General features: G+C 35.4%; 2 protein-coding genes and 1 non-coding gene across 4 annotated transcripts; 2 read left to right on the top strand and 1 right to left on the bottom strand.

The window, feature by feature from the left end:
• The first annotated feature begins 8,993 nt into the window (after positions 1-8,993).
• Positions 8,994-9,066, top strand: TRNAA-AGC (transfer RNA alanine (anticodon AGC)). The gene has a single exon. It is a non-coding gene; the product is annotated as a tRNA-Ala (tRNA).
• A 559-nt stretch (positions 9,067-9,625) lies between these two features.
• On the bottom strand, positions 9,626-18,220 carry LOC112769000 (diacylglycerol kinase 5). 2 transcript variants are annotated; one of them, XR_011876700.1, is made up of 15 exons: positions 17,990-18,220; positions 17,563-17,821; positions 17,159-17,281; positions 16,893-17,021; positions 16,339-16,424; positions 15,797-15,920; positions 15,335-15,383; positions 14,934-15,016; positions 14,679-14,746; positions 14,460-14,534; positions 13,935-14,022; positions 13,490-13,606; positions 13,033-13,329; positions 12,408-12,531; positions 9,626-10,395 (listed from the first exon to the last, which is right to left on the bottom strand). XR_011876700.1 is itself a non-coding variant. In XM_025813386.3 (14 exons), exons 2-14 carry the CDS (start codon positions 17,764-17,766, stop codon positions 12,502-12,504), a joined length of 1,473 nt encoding a protein of 490 aa, XP_025669171.1. In that variant the 5' UTR covers positions 17,767-17,821; positions 17,990-18,220; the 3' UTR covers positions 12,217-12,501. The 2 variants fall into 2 exon arrangements, 1 of the variants encoding a protein (XP_025669171.1); XM_025813386.3 differs by lacking the exon at positions 9,626-10,395 and having other exon boundaries at positions 12,217-12,531.
• LOC112769001 (protein THYLAKOID FORMATION1, chloroplastic) lies at positions 9,627-12,422 on the top strand. Its single transcript, XM_025813387.3, has 5 exons — positions 9,627-10,224; positions 10,656-10,923; positions 11,368-11,581; positions 11,713-11,828; positions 12,027-12,422. The coding sequence occupies exons 1-5, from the start codon at positions 10,014-10,016 to the stop codon at positions 12,145-12,147; spliced, it is 930 nt and encodes a 309-aa protein (XP_025669172.1). The 5' UTR covers positions 9,627-10,013; the 3' UTR covers positions 12,148-12,422.
• Positions 18,221-20,198: the final 1,978 nt, after the last annotated feature.

Here is a 20,198-nt window from a genome sequence, read left to right as displayed (position 1 = left end):
TATATATACTTCGTATATATCTTAGCAATATATCAACAGATTATTAAAATGCTTTGATATATAGTGCATGGTTTGTTTTTTTTTTTCTAGTCAAGATTCAATAGAGAGGTCAAATCTTAAACAAATGAAAAGAACAAAATAGAATGCAAACAAATAATAAGATATGGAATTTTTTTACATAAATTAATTATATAAAATAAAATATAATTCACAAGACATAAAATTTGTATGAAATTGTTGTTGAAATAATAAATAAAAATGACATTACTTCATCATAAAAATATGAATTTTTTACACTAAAATATCTCTATAGTGCATAGAAATAGAGAAAAATTGTAAAAGCTTTCAATCGATTGGGTAACACAACCAATCGGTTGAATTAGGCAAATCCATATTGTTTTGATGACTTCAATCGATTGGGTAACACAACCAATCAATTGAATTGTGAGACAACCAATCCATATAAATATATTTTTTCGCCAAAATGAATGCACTATTTTCGCTTCTAATTTATTTTATAAAAATATCTTTATTATAATTATACTATAATTAATATTTAAATAATAATGCATAATTATACTAATTTAGAAAAATATCTTTATTATAGTTATATAAAATTAATATTTAATACATTATTAAACTACTTATCAATTATCAATCAAAAATATTTTTAATTATTTTAATAATAATAATAATAATAATAATAATAAAATATGATAATTATATGATAATGACACCGGTTATTAATTTTAAATATCCACTCACTCTCACTTCTCACACATACGCACTAACACTTCTCACTCACACTCTCTCTCAATCTGAAACCACAAGGAAAGAAAGAAAGTCGAGAAAAAGAAACAGAGGAAGAGGGGGAAACGGAAGATGGGAAGAAGAGAAGATGGGAGGGAAGAGAGAGACCACACGACAAGGCTTGGTCCTGCTGCCGCCGTTGCCATTGCCGTCGTGTCGTTGTCACAGAGGAGAGAGATAGAAGAGGAGCCCACGCACGAGAGAGAGAACGAGACACTGCAACAGAGAAGAATGGAGTTGTATCGCTGTCACCGCCGAGCAACTGCCATCGTCAGAACTTGCCATTGAGGCTACTAGATCCCCTGCCTGCCTGCTTCGCGTTCTGCCCTTGCTCTACTTCACTGGGGGTTGAGCCCTGCCTCTCCGCTGTTCGTCAAAGCTTGTGGTGCTGCTGCTGTGGGAGTCACTGCTAGAGGAGAGAAACTGCTGTCACCACTGTTTTGCTGTGTCCTTTACCGTCTACGCTGGAGAGGATCACCGGAGCTGCTCATGCTCCATCACGTTGTTTCCTTTGGGCTGCCAGTGATCATGTTGCAATTGCTCCATTGATTTATGTATATATTGGTAGGAATGAAGCTTATGTTGTTGCAGCCGCAACTTTCTGCTGCTCCGGTTCAAATTCTGTGTGCTCTTTCGTTCATTCCATTCTACTTCAACCTTCTTCACCTTTTATCTTAGAATTCCGGATTTGGTCTCTTCGGTCCCTTGGGACCAATTTGTGAGTAGACTTTACATTTATAATTGTTTGGTTTTACGTCTATAATTAGTTTGATATACAGTGATTTAAACTTATAGTTATACTGACAAAAAATTACTATCAAAGGATTTAAAATTAGTTTGAATAATCGATTTATTAAAACTAAATATTTATCCTTATTAAGCTCATTTTAATATGCACATGAGACTATATGTTTTTATGAGATTATATGTATGTTTGAAGAAGTTTTATATTATTTTGAAGCATTTGATTTTATTCGAATATGTATTTTTGAAGCATTGAAATATTTGTTGGTGAAGAAAATTTCATGCCCTAAGCTATTCAAGCTGTGATGTTGATGACCAAAAGGGATTAAGAGAGGGAAAAGAATAAGTTGTTCTCATTTTGAAAAGAATGAAAAATCCCTTAAAAAATATTTGTTGAGTTATAACCCTTTATATACTATGTACTCCTTATGTACTCCTACTATATAAAAAAAATATAAATAAAAAAATAATCTAGGTAACACCCTCCCGCAAGCTAGAATTGTATAAATCTAACAATCCTAGCTTGGAAACATTAGTAGAGAAGGGACCTGGTGGTAGAGCTTTGGTAAAAAAATCAGCAAGTTGGTCTTGGGATCGTTGGCAATATGAATAGCTGACTGGTTGTCACAGAATAGGGTGATAGATTTTTGAAGCGGCAAACCAAGAAAATCCATTAAGAAAGACAACCAGCTAGCTTCACAAGTGGCAGCTGCAAGAGATCTGTATTCAGCTTCTGCAGAGGACTTGGCAACAGTGGTTTGTTTCTTACTCTTCCAACTGACAAGAGAGCTTCCAAGCATGAAGCAATAACCAGAAACAGAGCGACGAGTATCGGCACAGGTAGCCCAGTCAGCATCGGCAAATCCGGTGAGATGCATATCAGAAGTAGGGGAGAAGAATAAACCAGTTGCAGGTCTACCTTTTAAGTATCGAAGCACACGAAAAGCAGCCTGCAGGTGAGAGGTGGTTGCACAGTCCAAAAACTGACTCAAACGCCCCACAGCATAGGAGATATCGGGTCTAGTGTTTGTGAGGTAAAGGAGTCGGCCGATGAGTTGTCTGTAAGTAGTGTTGTCAGTTAAAATAGTACCCGACTCCTTCAAGAGTTTCTGACTATAATCAAATGGAGTGGAGAGAGGCTTGCAATCCAAATAACCAAAATCCTTGAGAAGGTCCATGGCATACTTCCGTTGATAAATGTGAATTCCCGAGTTGGAGCATGCGACTTCCATTCCCAAGAAGTACTTGAGATCACCAAGGTCTTTTATTTTAAACTTGTCATCTAAAATCTGCTTGATGGAATTAATTTCACCAATGTTATCACCGGTTAAAACCAAATCATCCACATATACTAGGATGGCAGTGAAGCCTTCAGAAGATTTCTTGATGAAGAGGGAGTGATCATCAAAAAACTGCTTATAACCAGCATCAACAAGAGTCTGAGTGAGCTTAATATTCCATTGCCTGCTAGCTTGCTTAAGTCCATATAGAGACTTTTGTAATTTGCAGACCAAACCTGGTTGTGACACATCCAAACCGGGCGGTATTTGCATGTAAACTTCCTTGTCCAAATCTCCATGAAGGAAGGCAGTGTTGACGTCCAGCTGTTTCAAATGCCATTTCTTTGCCGCTGCCAATGCCAATATTACTCATAGAGTAGTCATTTTGACAACTGGACTAAATGTATCACCATAATCCACTCCTTGCACTTGAGTGAATCCTTTTACAACTAGCCTGGCTTTGTGCCTTTCTATGGTGCCATCGGGATTGAATTTTACCCGAAAAATCCATTTGCAACCCACAGCTTTCTTGCCTTTTGGGAGTTCAGTGAGACACCAAGTTCTATTCTGATCCAGAGCTGCTAATTCAGCTTGTATTGCCTTTCTCCAGCATTCATGTGCAGCCACTTCCTCATAGGTGCTAGGTTCTGGATTTGAGGTGATAACTAGAGAAAGAGACTTATATTTTGGGTTTAGTTTATCATATGACAAATATTGTGAAATAGGATATAAAGTGTTAGAGTTGGCAAAGTTGCTAGGATGCGTTGTGTGAGTTATCATACAATGGTAGTCCTTCAAATAAGCAGGCGATCTCTTGACCCTTTCAGATTTTCTAGTGATGCAGTCATGCGGGATGATGTAGTTTTGTGATGCAAGTGCAGTGTTGGTGTGTGGGGTGCTAGTGGGTGCAATGGTATGTGAGGAAATAGGTAAATGCATTGAGCTTGAGAGATCTGCAGTTGAATCTGTGAGTGTGGTATATGTAGGTGATGGCAAATGATGTGTGGATGGTGTATCATATTGAAAAATGTCAATGCATTGTGGAAGAAGAGTGGGTGTCGTAGTTTCAGTGCTTGTGGAATGTGAAAATGGAAAATGAGTTTCATAGAAAGTTACATTTCTAGATATGAAAATCTCTTTTGACTTCAAATCAATAAGTCGAAAACTCTTTGTTCCAAATTTGAAACCGAGAAATGCTGCTTTTCTGGCTCTTGGGTCCAATTTTGTTCTTGAATTTGTTAACGTGGAGGCATATGCAAGAGAACCAAATACTCTTAAATCTGAAAGATTGGGTAATGTACCATACAAAACCTTATAAAGACTGACATTATCCAATTTAATACTGGTGTTTTCTCTCTACAATTCCATTTTGCTCTGGTGTTTCTACACAAGAAGTTTGGTGTAGAATGCCAGTTGATGCAAAATAGGACTTTAGAGTGAATTCTGGTCCATTGTCAGTTCTTATACACTTAACTTGTTTTTCAAATTGTACTTTGACAAAATTTACAAAGTTAATAACCAATTGTGATGCTTCAGATTTTGTTTTCATAAAAAAAGTCCAAGTAAATCTACTCTTGCCATCCACCACAGTAAAAAAATATCTATGTCCTTCATTGGAAGGGACAGAAATAGGACCCCAGATATCCATATGAACTAAATCAAAACAATTCTTTATTTCAGTTGTGCTAAGATCAAAAGATAGCTTCTTTTGTTTTACAAAATGACATGAATCACAAGGAAATGTTGAAGCAGTGCAATCTATAAAAGGATAATCTTTTTTCATTAAAATCAGTCTATGCATAGGTATATGTCCTAATCTAAGATGCCAAATCTTGTTATGCTCAGTTTGTGAAGATGCTATGTTATGAGTAGTGGTAGAAGCTGCTGCCAATGAAGCTTGCTTTATTGAAGGGGGTTGAAGGTGAAAGCATTCTATTTCTCTACTCATTGTATATAGCCCTCTTCCTCTGCCTCTATTAGATGAGGAATTGAGCACTTGTGATGCAGTTGTATTTTGAGTGGAATTGAACAAAATTTTATTGTTGTCCATGTTGGTCAACTGTCTCTCTTGCTGTGTTAGCATAGAAAATACTGTGTTTAGGTCTGGTAGAGATGACATGAGCATGATTTGTAATCTGACGATAGAGTATTGTTCGTTCAACCCTCTCAAAAGTCTGACTACTTGATCTTCATCTCTGTATCCTCTTATTTTTGATAATCCGCAAGAGCATGACTCTGCACATCCGACACAGTTTGGAATGGATCTGAAATTGTTGAGCTCCTCCCAGATCTGTTTGAGCCTTGTGTAATAATCAGTGATGGTCAGATCACCTTACTTGATGGCAAAAAGTTCCTCCTGGAGTTCTGCAATTCTGAACCTGTCCCCTTGGTAGTACCTGTGCTTAAGTTCCTCCCACAAATCAACAGCAACATTGTTCCACATAACACTATCATGAATTCCAGGACTTAATGAAAGATTGATCCAAGAAACAATCAAATTGTTGCATCTTTCCCATGCCTCAGATTCAACATTATTATTCTTAGATTTTCTTATGGTACCATCAATAAATTTCAATTTGTTCTTCGAACTCAGTGCTCTAATCATAGCATGACTCCAACTACCATAATTGTTAGGTGTTAACACGATTGAAATAATCGGTGTACCTGGATTTTCTTCCGGATGGATAAAATAAGGGCTTGATTGATCTTGAATTGGACTTGTGTTGTTCTTCGAGATCTGAGACTGAAGAGTAGTGAGTTGATGGAGAAGATTGGCTAGTGCGTTTACATCCATCTGTACTGCGTTGCTCTGGTTGTCAGCCATTGTTGAGAAATCAATGAATCACAGAATAATGGGGATCCAGATCTTCTTCCTTTCAACTCGTTGATCGGAACAGCTATGTTCAATAAGAAAGAATCTTGTGAAATAGCCTCTCATCAAACTCTATTGGGTGAGTTTGAAGGAAGAGGTAAGAAAAGGGAAAAGAAAATTTCGAAAGAAAAATTAGGAAAAGAAAGAAAATGGCAAAATTAACAACTAGATTCACAGCTTGATTGTTTTCCACGCTCACTGCACCATGAAGAAAATTTCATGCCTTAAGCTATTCAAGCTGTGATGTTGATGACCAGAAGGGATTAAAAGAGGGAAAAGAATAAGTTGTTCTCATTTTGAAAAGAATGAAAAATCCCTTAAAAAATATTTGTTGAGTTATAACCCCTTATATACTATGTACTCCTTATGTACTCCTATTATATAAAAAAAATACAAATAAAAAAATAATCCAGATAACAGTTGGTACTCACTTATTGTAAAATTGTGAAATATATTTAAAATGTTTTAAGATTGAAAAAATATGATTGGAAATATAAGTTATGGAAAGAAAAAAAATTGAGAACTGATAATTGAAAAGAAACGATTAAGAAAAAAAGAATAGAGAAAGAATAAAGAAAGGAATTAAAAAGGATTTTATAGAAAAGGAAAATTGAGAAATAGAAGTAGACTGAATGACTATGTCATAAGACTTCACAATCGAGAATTGATAAGGATAAAGGGAATGGTAAAATGAAAATTGAATATTTTATTTGGTCTTAGTGCCAAATGTATATTAGGAATGCCCACAGACTGAGAACTGTTTTCCATGGTTATGCATATTTGTAGAAAGAGTTAAAAGTCAACTGATGTGACTTTGGCCATATGACTTCAAGTCAATGACGAGAGGATTCTTGCTAGTAAAGAATTTTATAAAAATAATCGCGTTGTAAGTATAGTTTCTAAACCAACAGAGAATCCTTTCGTACAAAAGTTTGGTTGTCACTTAAACAAACCCAATAAAATTTATAACTGAAGTATTTAAACCTCGGGTCGTCTTCTCAAGGAATTGAAGGGAAGTATGATTTATTATTGGTTATGGAAAAAGGTATATTTTTGGGTTTTTGAAATAGGGGACAAGTAATTTAAATGGCAAGAAAGTAAATTAATTATCATGAACACCAGTGCAAGGCACAAGAACTGGAAATCCCATCCTAGTTATCCTTATCAAGTGTGATGAGAACTGTTTATTACTCCCACTTAGTTAACTCTTACTAAATAAAGGAAAGTCAAGTGGACTAATCAACTTGATTCTTCAAGTCCTAGTCAACTCTTATGGAAAGACTAACTTTAGAGGGATCCAAATCGATCAGCAATTTCTAATTTTCAATCAACTGCTGAGTTTGATAACTCAAGTGTCACCAATTACTTAACCAAAGGGGGATAAATCTAAATTAAATTAAAAGCATTAATAACATAAATTTGAAGAAAGCAATCTTAATTCTGAAATACCTCAATGTGCATTAAATAGAATATTCAAATCTAACATGAGAAGGTTCGTAAGCCAATTTGGTAACATAAGTCAAATACAAGTAAAAGCATTAGAATAAATAAAAGTAGAAGAGAAACATAAATTAAAGGAACATTGAACCTGGAATTAAAAAGACGGAGAAATCATAATCCTAAATCCTAAGAGAGAGGAGAGAGTCTCTCTCTCTAAAAGCTACATCTAAACCTAAAAATTGTGTATATGAAAGTTGTCTCAATGAATAGATGCATTCTCCCACTTTATAGCCTCTAATCTGTGTTTTCTAGGCCGAAAACTGGGTCAAAAACAGCCCAGAAATCGCCCCCAGCGATTTCTGATACATCCAGCACGCGGCAAAGTCATGCGTACGCGTCGTCCACGCGTTCGCGCGGATTGAGTTTTTGCCAGGTCACGCGTGCGCGTCGCCTGACTTCGGGGCAGCTATGAAAAATTATATATCGTTGCGAAGCCCCGGATGTTAGCTTTCCAACGCAACTAAAACCACCTCATTTGAACCTTTGTAGCTCAAGTTATGACCATTTGAGTGCGAAGAGGTCAGGCTGGACAGCTCAGCAATTCCTTCAGTTTCTTGTATTCCTTCCACTTTTGCATGCTTCCTTTCCATCCTGTGAGCCATTCCTACCCTGTAATCTCTAAAAACACTTAACACACATATCATGGCCTCGAATGGTAATAAGAGATGATTAAAATTAGCTAAATTAAGACCAAAGAAGCATGTTTTCAATCATAACACAAAATCAGGAAGGAAAATGTAAACTCATGCAAATCATATGAATAAGTGAGCAGAGAGTTGATAAAAAGCACTCAAATTAGCACAAGATAAACCATAAAATAGTGATTTATCAGTCAACTTATGTGGTTTCGGCCGTACGACTTGTATATGCAACTAATGCAATTGGAAAGTCATAGCTGGGGCTTGTGCTTAGGTAACGTCGGGTTGTGGGTAGTCAACTGACGCATGAGCTCATGACCTGCGTAGGATAGACATACATTATACTTGTTTGTTGCATATATTCTTTGATGTGCATTTTGTACGTGTGTGTGCTTTTCTTGTTGTATTTTATATTTTCTGCTTATTTCTCTATTTTTCTATTTATCTACTATTTTCTATATATTATATTTAAGTTCGGTTATTGGTATTAATAAAGAATTAATGAACTTAACTAATAATTCTGATCTTACTAAAAATTCCCACATTTTTACCCCTTTCTTTTCCCCTTCAGATAGAGCTCCAGTGGCATAGTAATGATGTCTAATCATGCGGAGAAGCGATAGGCAATATCTGCGACATTTTGATGGCGTCAATTTAGCTCAAATTTCTGAAGATCTAGAATATTATTCTCTCGCCTTTGTAGTTTAAAAAGATCACAGGACGTCATATATATATATATAGTTAATAGCTACTTCTAGTAATGTTAATCAACGTGAGATGTATATATATAAAAATTTTGATTCTGCTTGATTTTTTATTATCTGTGATTTTATCTTAAAATATTTTTCCATCAGAATTCATCTCTTTCGATCTCCATAATAGTATATATATATTTATACTATTACACACATTCACTCCACACACTAAAAAAAATTTATATTCACTACACATATTAAAAAAGATTTTATACTCTACTCTTATTACAGCTTGAGGAGAGACTTACAAATCTTCCATCTGTGTCAAGTCTAAACTGCTTCATAATGGTATATTAAGATTGTAGTTGATGATTTTGTTTTCTGGGTTATTAATTACAATATCACCTAGGCTCTTTATGTAATGTTAAGAAATAATGAAAAGCACACTCATCTTGGGGATGTAGCTCAGATGGTAGAGCGCTCGCTTAGCATGCGAGAGGTACGGGGATCGATACCCCGCATCTCCATTTTTGCAATGTTTTGTTAATTATATGAATTTGCAGAAGCAGACAAGTTTATGCGACTGAAACAAAAATGGGAGGACCACTGTAACTTGTAAGCAACAACCAACTGAACCAAGTATTCTCATTCCTATTCCACTAATGAATTTTCTTTCTGTGGTGTTGTATATTGTGATAAGGTTTTCATTACTTGTGAGGAAAGGCATCAATCCTCCACTTCATGTTTTTCTCTTCCAAATTCACATCCTTACGCTATTACTACTAGATATTTGATACTTCACCAATCAAAAGTAGTAATATAATCTAATCTAATAACATGTCCTTTGAATTTCTCACTGATTTAATTGGACTTTCTAATCTAATCTACCAATGGTACATGTCACAATTGGAATTTCTTAAATGTCTTGTACATTTTTCAATTTTTACTACAATAATTCAATAACAATCAAGCAGTGAGCATGACTGGTCCAAAATCAACCAGCTGTTTCATCTCCCTTTCAGTTTCAGCCACAAGTTGGTGAGACAAATATCAAATATCATAGAGTGAATGCAAGGTGTCTTCTTCTAACAAATTTTGTACATGTTGTCTAAATACAAATAGTTACAATTTTGGAGGAATGTTTTATCTTAGTTATGATTATAAAATAATGAATCTAATTATACAATTTATTTAGCTTAGAAAAACCGTTGTGATGTCAAAATTTCAACGTGTCATGAGAGTAGTGGCTCCTTGGAAAGTTGACAAAAACAAAAGGCTTTCAGTTTCAGTTTGAGACTTCACAGTGTGGATAAGATTTTCTCTTTTCTTTTTCACTTTTCTGCAACAAAAACCTTAGAAACCAAATGAGGGTCATCACTGAAACTTGTCCTCCCATGGTGGACACCTTCTGAATTTGCCTCTTCTCTTTGTGTTGTGTGTTGATTATTTGCATTCCACTCTTTCCTTTCCAACTATGGCAGCTCTCACTTCTTTGTCCTTCTCATCATCATTCACTCAGTGCTGTGAGAGAAAAGCAACTGTGTCTTCATCAACTCATCGTTTCTTTGTCTCTTCAAGTTCTGAAGTCTTCGGTTTTAGGACCATTTTGTCGTACCATTATGGGGGTGTTCGAGCTTCTAGTTCCTCATCCAAAATGGTTGTCCAATGCATGTCTTCTGCCACAGGTTCGTGGGGGCTTCTTTGGTTTCTTAATGGTTTTAAATTGTGGTTATAATTTCGCCACAATATGGAAATTGTAGAAGAAATGTACATGTTGCATCTGCAATTGGAGTTGCATGCTACAATTTAGAGCAATAAGTGATTGCATCTAAGTTTCGAACGAACTTATTATGCCACTGCATGTTGGAAAGTTTAGAGAGTTTGTTTCATTAGAAAGACATAAATTTTTTGAAGTTTTTGTTCCTAAAGTTTGAAAAGATAACTAAAAGTATCATATACAAATTGAGGGTACTTTCTATTTGTAAGAAGTAAGAACCTTTATTGAGATATATGAATGCACTATGAGTGAGATTAAGCTGATTAGTTGAACATGTTTCCACATTAGGTTCTTTCATGGATTCTTGTTTAAATATTTATATACCTGATATATATGCAGATGCTCCTACTGTTTCTGAGACAAAGTTAAATTTCCTTAAGGCATATAAGCGACCAATCCCAAGTATCTACAACACTGTTCTGCAGGAGCTCATTGTGCAGCAACATTTGATGAGATATAAGAGATCGTATCGCTATGACCCTGTGTTTGCTCTTGGTTTTGTCACTGTTTATGATCAACTCATGGAAGGGTATCCTAGTGATGAGGACCGAGATGCTATCTTCAAAGCATATATTAATGCTTTGAATGAAGATCCTGAACAATACAGGTTAGAAATGATTGAGAAATTTCACTATTTAAGTTTATTGTTTCTTATTTCCTTGCTTGGTTCTACTTCAAAACTCTTGATTCAATGATGGAAAACTAATGGTTGTAAAGTGTAAATCCTTGGAGATTAGACTATGTTAACTTTGGTTCGCAAGATGCTAGTTGTGAATTTCATTTCGTATTTAGAAACGGCGAATTAGCTGTGCTTGCAACATGATTTTTGAGAATCACATTTGGTGGCTCCAAGGCCATTTCAACATACAAGCTTCAGATTCTTATTAAGCTAATTCTGGGGGGGCTTTTTGAACAATTTTATTGTCTTTGAATTAAGCTACTATCATTTTATAGCCTCTTTCTGGATATTTATACAATGATTTTGCTTATATTGCATCTGAGTTACATTTTTATCTTACATCAGATGATCTTTCTATGTTCCCCTCTGCAGAAAAGATGCTCAAAAGTTGGAAGAGTGGGCGAGGGCTCAAAACCTAACTTCCCTTGTTGAGTTTTCATCCAAAGATGGAGAAATTGAGGGGATCTTGAAGGACATAGCAGAAAGAGCAGGAAAGGGGGATTTCAGCTACAGTCGTTTCTTCGCAGTAGGACTATTTCGTCTTCTTGAGTTAACAAACGCAACAGAGCCAACAATTTTGGAAAAGGTTAACCAATTCACTTAAGACACTACTATGGCTTATGATTTGAATTTGTTCTTATTATTAAAGTATCTGTTACTTGCATCTTAAGGAATTTTTCATGTGTTATCAATTAATCTTTATGGTCAATCAAACAGCTCTGCGCAGCTTTAAACATCAACAAAAAAAGTGTTGATCGGGACTTGGATGTGTATCGGAATCTGCTTTCCAAGTTGGTTCAAGCAAAGGAGCTGCTAAAGGAATACGTTGACAGGTAAAACATCATAAAAGCTTTCAATGTTGTTCCTTCTCCTTCTCTACATTCTAATGGCTTTCAATTTTATGACACTACCTTCTTGCAAATCTATTAAATATACATTCTTTAGCCCCTAAACTGAAGATTGAATAGATATGCATTTATATTGCTGGTTCTCCTCAGCGAGATTTTGATTCTATGATCTCTCTGCTTCAGGGAGAAGAAGAAAAGAGAAGAAAGAGCTGAACCCCAAAAGGCTAATGAGACCATTACAAAGTGTTTGGGACAACAACTGTCTGGTCAGCAGCTATGGTCTTATGAAAATAACATCTACTGATAATTCGGTGTCCTTGACAATTTCTGGTTATGCAGAGTTTGGATAATCAGTAGAGGCAACTCAATCGAGTTTCGATATGCATATTTTATTATGTGTAAATTTGTAATATTCTGTGTTGGTGATCAACATGAAATCCTTGTATCACCTAGAGTCAACCATTGTTAATTCCAAAATCCAACACGATTTACATGTATTAGTTTTCTCCTCATGATAACAGACTATTCTCTATTTTTTACATTTCAGTATATACATATACTCACCTTTCATTTCATGTATCCATTTTGCATTTGAACTCATCCCTTTCGTTGTGACTTTGTTTGAGGGGCTACGGGCAAACTTGTGATTAGATCGATACTATTCAGGGTTCTTATTGGATTTGACAAACTGAAATGAAATTAAAATTAAAGATAAATAAATTGGTTTTCTTGTTTTGGTTAACTAGTTCACTTAAAAGTTAAGACTACACAGAGAGTAGAACGAGGAGTAAACTGAAATCTAATCTATGCGTTTCAACTGTAATAACATTTACAACAAAGTTTGTCTCAATTCTTAATTACACAATAATGAATTATCATGTTTGCAGTAGAGCTGCTAGAATTAATCAAATTGGTAATATACCTTGATAGGGGAACACAATATCAACCGCATAAAACCAAAGAATGGTTCAAGAGTTAGAGAAATACTGTATATACTCATTCTGTCTGGTACACAGTCAACACATGCCCCTTTATCATTGGATGAAATGTGGGATTTATCTCGCGAGTCCCACACTATTCAATAGTATAAGAGGAAGTGTTGGCTCGGTGAATCGGATAAGAATAAGTACAATAACACATCTTTAATGGGTGAAATGTAAGACCTTTAACTAAGCTGAGAAATATCTACCTCATCTGGGATTTTAAATGTATCAGCTGCACCAAACTTTCGAAATTCATCTGCTAAAGAGTCTCCATTGCTACTATCATCTTCCTCAGCATCATCATTGTAATGTGTTGAAGGATCATGCACACTTTTAGACTTGCATTCATGAGTGGCAAGCATGTTAACCTGGCCATGGTGAGAAATCTCTACTACAACCGTGTCATCGTCTATTGGGAGGGGTTGCTTCCAAGGTTCCCCATCAATCCTCATGTATGTATGATCTGTTGCACCTTTGTGAAACACAAAGCCAATTCTGCGAGCCTGATGTTGAGATAATTTCAAGGCAATTGTAATATCAAAACCAAGGAAAAATTAAGGTTGGTACAGAAACTTAATGCTGTCATGTAAATTACAGCAAGAAATTTTTGGAAACTATCTTCAAAAGTAAAACAAGCCTAATATTTCATGGTACTGCACATACCTGAGCAAGTCGAGTTCCATGTCCATTTGGACCAAGCAAAGCAAGCCCATGCCAGGCATCTCTAAAGCCAACAACCTCTATTAGGCCATCATCTACATATGGACGTGTCCAGTCGTTCTGCATTTGATAGCATATTTAGAGTTTAGGTTTCAACAAAAATATTGCATAGAAGCATTAGTTTTGCCTTTTTTTTTTTAAATTACTATTCTTTATTTCCAGTTTACAGTTAAAAGAGATTTTGCTAAATAAAACAAATTTTAGTAATCAATGCCTTAAGGATCAAGAAAGTGAAAATTTGGCTGAACAATAAAACTTTGTAAGCTACAATTCATTTAACAATATGCCTTAAATGCATTGCAAACTTCAAAAACAGCTTTTCTTCTCTTCATTAAACAGGAAAATCCAATATATCAATCTATCAATAGTTTATGCATATGATATTTACTTGACGCTGTTGCCTCCTAGTTGGTGTACCCCAAGGATTCAGTCCACCAGAAAAGCTAGGCAAATTGAGGCATACAATTGACCGGATGCTGGATATGCGATAGAAAGAACACATCATATGTTATCAAGAAGTAAACAGGGGAGAAAACAACAGTTGGACAAACAAGAAATTAACTTTTCACTTTAAGAAGATATTAATCAACCAATAAAAGAACTAAAGCATCAGCGAATAAAAGCAACATAGTTAAGAGAACATGAATGAGAAGTTGAGTATAATGGAAACATCATGTATAACTGTGACTTTGGGATCATTGACAATTAATAAATGCAGGGAGTTATCCACCAGAACTTCTTATCATTGTCGCTTTCATGTTTCCTAAAGATATATGACTGCTAGAGCTTAGCTCAATTGACTGGTAGAACCCAAGTCTATAACCTTTAAGCCACCTTTTGGATGTCTAATCCTCCCTTCGGCCATTGAAAAGTAAAAAGATATAAATATATATGATTCTACCGAAAGATTTACCTGGAAGGAATTTGCAGGTCTTCCCACTGGCCATTCCTTTTCATGATTTGTACTTTTACAACATGTGCTATATTCCTGTGTTAGAAGATCAAATCACATTGACTTGACTGGTAAAGTGATAAAAATATATTGGAAAAAGGCTTATGTAGGACCCAGAAGCATGTATGCTTAGATATGTTTGCAATTGATCAATTTAATAACTGATCTACAGGAACTGACCTGGAAGGAGGATGGAATAGAGGAGCCAAAAACCATCCTTGCGTGCATCCAAGCCTAGCGTATGTAGTCTGTCATGATTCATGAATATTGAAATCAGAACAAAAAGCGGATGAAAAAATGACTGGTACAAAACTGTCCAGGTTTTCCATTCAATAAAAGATTGAAAAGTTCAAAGTCAAACAAGCAATGGTGTTATCCATTAATCTTCTGCAAGATGCTTTTATGAATTTTACTACTGCAGAAACACTAGTATACCTGATTAACCAACTGATTTTTGAATTTTTCAGGATGCAACTTTCGTTCAGAATGAAAAGCATAAGATATTTGAGCATCCATTCCTGTAGTCATGAATCATAGACATTTTTAATAAATGTTTCAATAAGATGAACTGATGGAACAAAAAGATGTTCCCCGATATAATTTATGATCTAAGACATTCTAAATGACTATTAAAAAAATAAATAAATAAGGTGGGAAATGTAAACATGTAATTGCCATTTAATAATTTCTGCATTGCTTTTTTGTAATTTGATATTTAGAAATGCTTAACCTAGATCAAAGGATCTACCAACTGACTCTTCCATGAGAAAAATAGAAATTCCATACTTTGAAATTTAAAGTTCAAGTATGGTACAACTCGGGAAAATTATGCTTACCCATGCTGAAGTAATTCCAAAATCCCCCACGAAAAGTATGGTAACCTTCCTGAGGAGCAGTAATCACACAAGGAAGTGCAGTGAGTAGGAAAAAAGCTAACTCTATAGATATTCAAACTAAAAATCTTGCCAGTTTTTATTATCTAAAACAGTTAAACTCCATAAGTCAAAAACAGCAATCAAATATGCAGAGGTTTTGTTGAACTGGTCTTAGGAAAACCAAAGTTCATTCCCAAGTTCAGAACAAAACAGCAATTCATGCCCATAGTCGGTGTAACTGTAATAATAAACCCTCCTGTCTCAACTGGTATTTTCTTAAATAAATTGTCAAGTAAAATGGATAACCCAAATTCAAGTCAAATCAGACTGTAGCATATGAAGCAAAGCATATTTCCTTGAAATTCCTATAGTTGCACCATGAACCTGATTAAAAGTGTACATAGTCAAAGGTACATATCTTACAATATTTTGTTCATCTGTCTCGGATACGCGATGGAAGGCATGCAAAGAATGCGGTAACTCAAGAGGTGCAATCGGATCACAGGGACCTTCTTTTGGAATCCTCATTCGCATAAGAATGTGCCAACTGATGGTTAAGAAAAACAAAGAACAACCATCAGGAATCTTAAACAACATGTAGCCCTTAAATATTCATTGTATATTTGCTCTGGATTAAGGAGCACAAGAACCGGAGTTGGGGAATCATGACAGATAAAATCAAACTCAATGTCCAAACAATAAACAACTCAAACCTACTAAAACAGAGATACTAATAACACTTTTCAAACAACAGCAAGCAAGACAGCTTAAGAACAGCATTAGATGTAAACACAAAACATAATATTTTTAAATGGTAAAAATGTATCTTTTAATTTAAAAAAAAAAATTGATTTATTTTTATCCCACAAGAAAGACAAACAAATGGGTGGCAGCATAACAAAACATATCGAATTACAAAAAAATAAAAATAAAAGGAAAAGAAGAATAGGACCAAAATTCATTACTTGTCTATTTTCATTGATTTAGCCTTCATTACTTGATCTAAAAATGACTTCACTGAATGCTCGTTTGTTCCTGGGTTCTTCTTTCCCTGTAATAAAGCAGCAGAAATTATGAGTCCCTTCAATTTTTTTTTTCACGATTCTGATGGACAATTTATCATCACAATTCTCAGTGAAGATAGGTGCTCATGGTGCACTTAGTTGGATTATGCTCATACAATTAATAAATTGTTATTTCAACTAAACAAATATGATAATATTGTAGGTCCTAGGTGAAATGTCGCTCTTAGTGTCAAGACTAAAGTATAGTCCACCTAAAGCTTTCTCCAACTTCTACTCAGAATTGAAGGGCCTTGTGTAAACCCCAATTCTTTATATATACATGGGAACCAAAATAATTCAAGAGTTAACTTAATCAGCATAAAATGATAGCTCCTTAAAACCCATTATATGTGAAAATGTAGCTATTGAACCATGAATTCATGGTAGAGTCAGAGATAATAATGCCCTACTTGTACTTCAATAAAAGCCCCCCAAAATGAAGCGTGATTTCTTACCCAGCCAAAAGCAAAAGGTAGGTTATTCCCTGTGCCCAAAGGAACCGTGGCTATTGGTGGCGGATGGGACAATTTGAGATCACAAACAACTCCAAGTAGCCAGCCCGCTGTTCCATCACCCCCAGCAACCTGAAATGCATATCAAATGTCACTGACGTCAGAAACTCATAAGATCAAGGACATCAAATTGTCAGAAACTCAAAAATTTTGGAGTTGATGATTGTTTAAAGATGAATTGATCAGGATCAAAGAGAATATCAACTCACAATTAATCTCAGACTTTCCATAATCCTTGTAGCAAGTTGATCACCTTGAACCTTGAGTCTCTCCAAGTTAGCATAGACTCTGCTCAGTACCTTCTCGGGAGCTTCTTCTCCTAAATCAAAAACCTGAAAATTCACACGCCCTGCTCAGTCTCTCACACACACAAAATCAAAGTCTCAAAATTTCTGCAAAAGGTGCCATCAAAATTTCTGTCCACAAATGCAATTGCAGCCACAATATTATTATTGATTTATTGTAGAGGTTTCCAACACTGTATTACAGCATAGAGCCCCCTAGATCAGTCATATTTTTTCGGCAATTTTACCCAATATTAATATTCAATAAATCACAAAGAAACAGTAACCGTAACCGGCAACGGCAATCAAAATAATGTCTACTAAGGCACCTGTTTTTCGTTGAGAAGAGCACGGTACGTTTTCAATAGGTCCCCTCCTAGCTGGCCACCGCTTTTGGAGTTCGCAAAAACAAGCACCGGGCACTCAGGTCCATTGCCACGGGCGATCTGGCTGCTCTCAGCCGCAGACTCCGGCACGAGCACGTAACTCGGGATCCAAAAGTTCTTCAAGAATTCGGAGTCGCGAGAAGCCATTGCTATAGTCAGCTTCCACTCACAGTATCGCGCTTTCCTCGAGCTTAGTAATTTGCTAACAACAAAGGATAACAAATTTTGAAGTCAAAATTGTCAAAATTTAAATGCAAGGTGACGTTGATCAGAAAGAGAGTATAGAGAATTCCATTTGAGAGCATAGCGAATGAAGTTGAATTGTGTATGTTCAGTGAAAAGGAAATGAAAACGAAGATGAATAATTTACCTGGTGGAAGGTGATGCGGATCACGGTGAAGATCTGAGAGCGTGAAAAGGATGCAGAAGATTCAGACAAGAGAGGAAGGTGACAACTGAACACGATAAGCGTCAAATAAAAAGAAAAGCGAGTTGACTCGGCGCGTTTGACGAGTCAGAGATAAAGGAGGCCAAAAAGACCCAATGGCGAACTGCAGTCACATTCGCCGCGGGTCCATGTGTTTGTGTTGGGATATTTCTCAATTCTCGACTTGTATCTTAGAATATTTATTTACTATTCTAGAAGATATCATTCATGGCGTCTTAGAACTTTCAAATGCGAATTTTCATTTCAAGAAATACTGCATTATGTTTTAATTTAATGATTTATTGCTAATAGGCACATGGATCAAATTAATGAAGAACAGCTTAGATGTTACTTAACAACAGCACAAAACTACGGTATTTTATCTATTATTTACTCAACTAAATTCAATGGATCAAACCAATCAAGTGTAATTTACACAATTTATTCTCCTATGAGTTTCCTTAGTAATATATTATAGCATATACGTATCCGCATGATGCACAAAAAAGTATTTATTTTTCTATATTTATATTTAAAATATATACTTTTAAAATAAATTATTTATAAATATATTATTTTATATAAAATAATTATATATATTTTTTGTTATTTATACTAATCCTAAATAACTTATAAAAAGTATTATATGCAATAAATAAATAACTCAATATCTATAAAAAAATAAAATAAAATATTTTAAAGTGGATTTTATATATATTCACTAAATACTATCAAATTAATAATAAAAATAATAATATATTAATTTGAGTTGTAAAAATAAACTTTTTTTTCAGAAACTCTCTAGCTTGAATAAAAAACAATTAAGGTATGTCTCAAAAATGCAAGCAATCCTCATGCCAGCAGTTAAGTTTTGCCATTACTTGTTGTGCTACAAGTTTATGATTCGCACCGATCACAAGAGCATTAAGGAGATACAAGCTTAAATTATACAAACACCAGAATAATAACTATGGCTTTCGAAGTTGTTGTGCTATGATTTTACTATATATAAAATATAAGAAAGGGAGCGAGAACGAGGAAGCGGATGCCTTGTCAAGATCATTCCTCTTCCTCAGTGATAAATTGTTCCTTCCTAGTTCCTACCTCAATTACGAGAGGAACTCAAGACATATATACCAGCAGATGAGTTCACTAAAGCTCAAATTCAGTCAGGTATCTCCTATAGCGACAAGACTTATTATGGTTAAGACAATTATGCGAGAGTATCACGATTTCTTACTTGGAGGACATGCTGGATATCAAAGAATTTTAATAATGATATCAGCACAATTTTATTGGAAGCGTATGGCCAAATCAATTAAGAATTATGTTGCCGCTGGTACCACTTGTCAACGAGTAAAATATAGTACTCAGCTACCAGCGGAATTGCTGGAACCGCTCCCCTTCCCATCTCATATTTGGCAGGATATTTCAATGGATTTTATTATTGGGTCTGTTATCCTGGTGGTGGTGGATCCCTTGTCGAAGGTCACTCATTTTATTTTCTTGCCGGCGGATTTTACTGCCCATAAAGTTGTGAAGGCATTTGTTCGAAACGTGGTGAGCGTACATGGCATTCCTCAAACCATTGTCTCGGGACAGAGATAAAGTGTTTACCAGTGAATTTTAGGAACAATGTTGTGGCAAGCAAGAGATCCTATTGGCTCGGAACTCTGTATCACCTAGAAACTGATGGACAGACTAAGAGCTTCAATCGTTGTTTAGAAATGTACTTACGCTGCTATACTCAAGAGAACTCCTGCGATAGATACCATCTCTTTTTTTGGGCAACTTATAATTACAATACGTCCTATCATTCGGCAATTGGAATGTCCCGGCCCCTTCAAAGCTATTTTTGGTAGGGATCCCTTCTCTCTAATTCATTATGAGCCTTCTGAAACTGATACTCCAGCAGTTCAAAAGCATTTACAGCAGTGAGATAAGATTTTAGCAGCCCTCAAGATAAACCTCCAACGAGCTCAACTACACAAAAAGTGGAATTCAATGTCGAAGACTATGTTTTTTGTAAAACTGCAACCTTATCGTCAACAATCAGTGGCATTATGGAAGAATCAAAAGCTTGGCACGAGATATTTTGGGACAGATTAACAAAGTTGTTTATCGACTACAACTGCCACCAGAGTAAAGATAC

Source organism: Arachis hypogaea, chromosome 18 (assembly GCF_003086295.3).
Source record: "Arachis hypogaea cultivar Tifrunner chromosome 18, arahy.Tifrunner.gnm2.J5K5, whole genome shotgun sequence".
Taxonomy (NCBI): Eukaryota; Viridiplantae; Streptophyta; class Magnoliopsida; order Fabales; family Fabaceae; genus Arachis; species Arachis hypogaea.
The sequence above is the reverse complement of the archived record's forward strand: the minus strand, read 5'-3'. Positions and strand labels throughout refer to the sequence as shown.

Excerpts from the sequence above, each read along its gene's own strand:
- LOC112769001 (XM_025813387.3), top strand. The coding sequence starts at position 10,014 with ATGGCAGCTCTCACTTCTTTGTCCTTCTCATCATCATTCACTCAGTGC. Across the intron at positions 10,225-10,655 it reads ATGCATGTCTTCTGCCACAG|ATGCTCCTACTGTTTCTGAG; the intron begins GTTCGTGGGGGC and ends ATATATATGCAG. Across the intron at positions 10,924-11,367 it reads GAAGATCCTGAACAATACAG|AAAAGATGCTCAAAAGTTGG; the intron begins GTTAGAAATGAT and ends TCCCCTCTGCAG.
- LOC112769000 (XM_025813386.3), bottom strand. The coding sequence starts at position 17,766 with ATGGCTTCTCGCGACTCCGAATTCTTGAAGAACTTTTGGATCCCGAGT. Across the intron at positions 15,384-15,796 it reads AGACAGATGAACAAAATATT|GAAGGTTACCATACTTTTCG; the intron begins GTAAGATATGTA and ends ACTGCTCCTCAG. Across the intron at positions 12,532-13,032 it reads CATTTAAAATCCCAGATGAG|TTTGTCAAATCCAATAAGAA; the intron begins GTAGATATTTCT and ends ATTTCATTTCAG.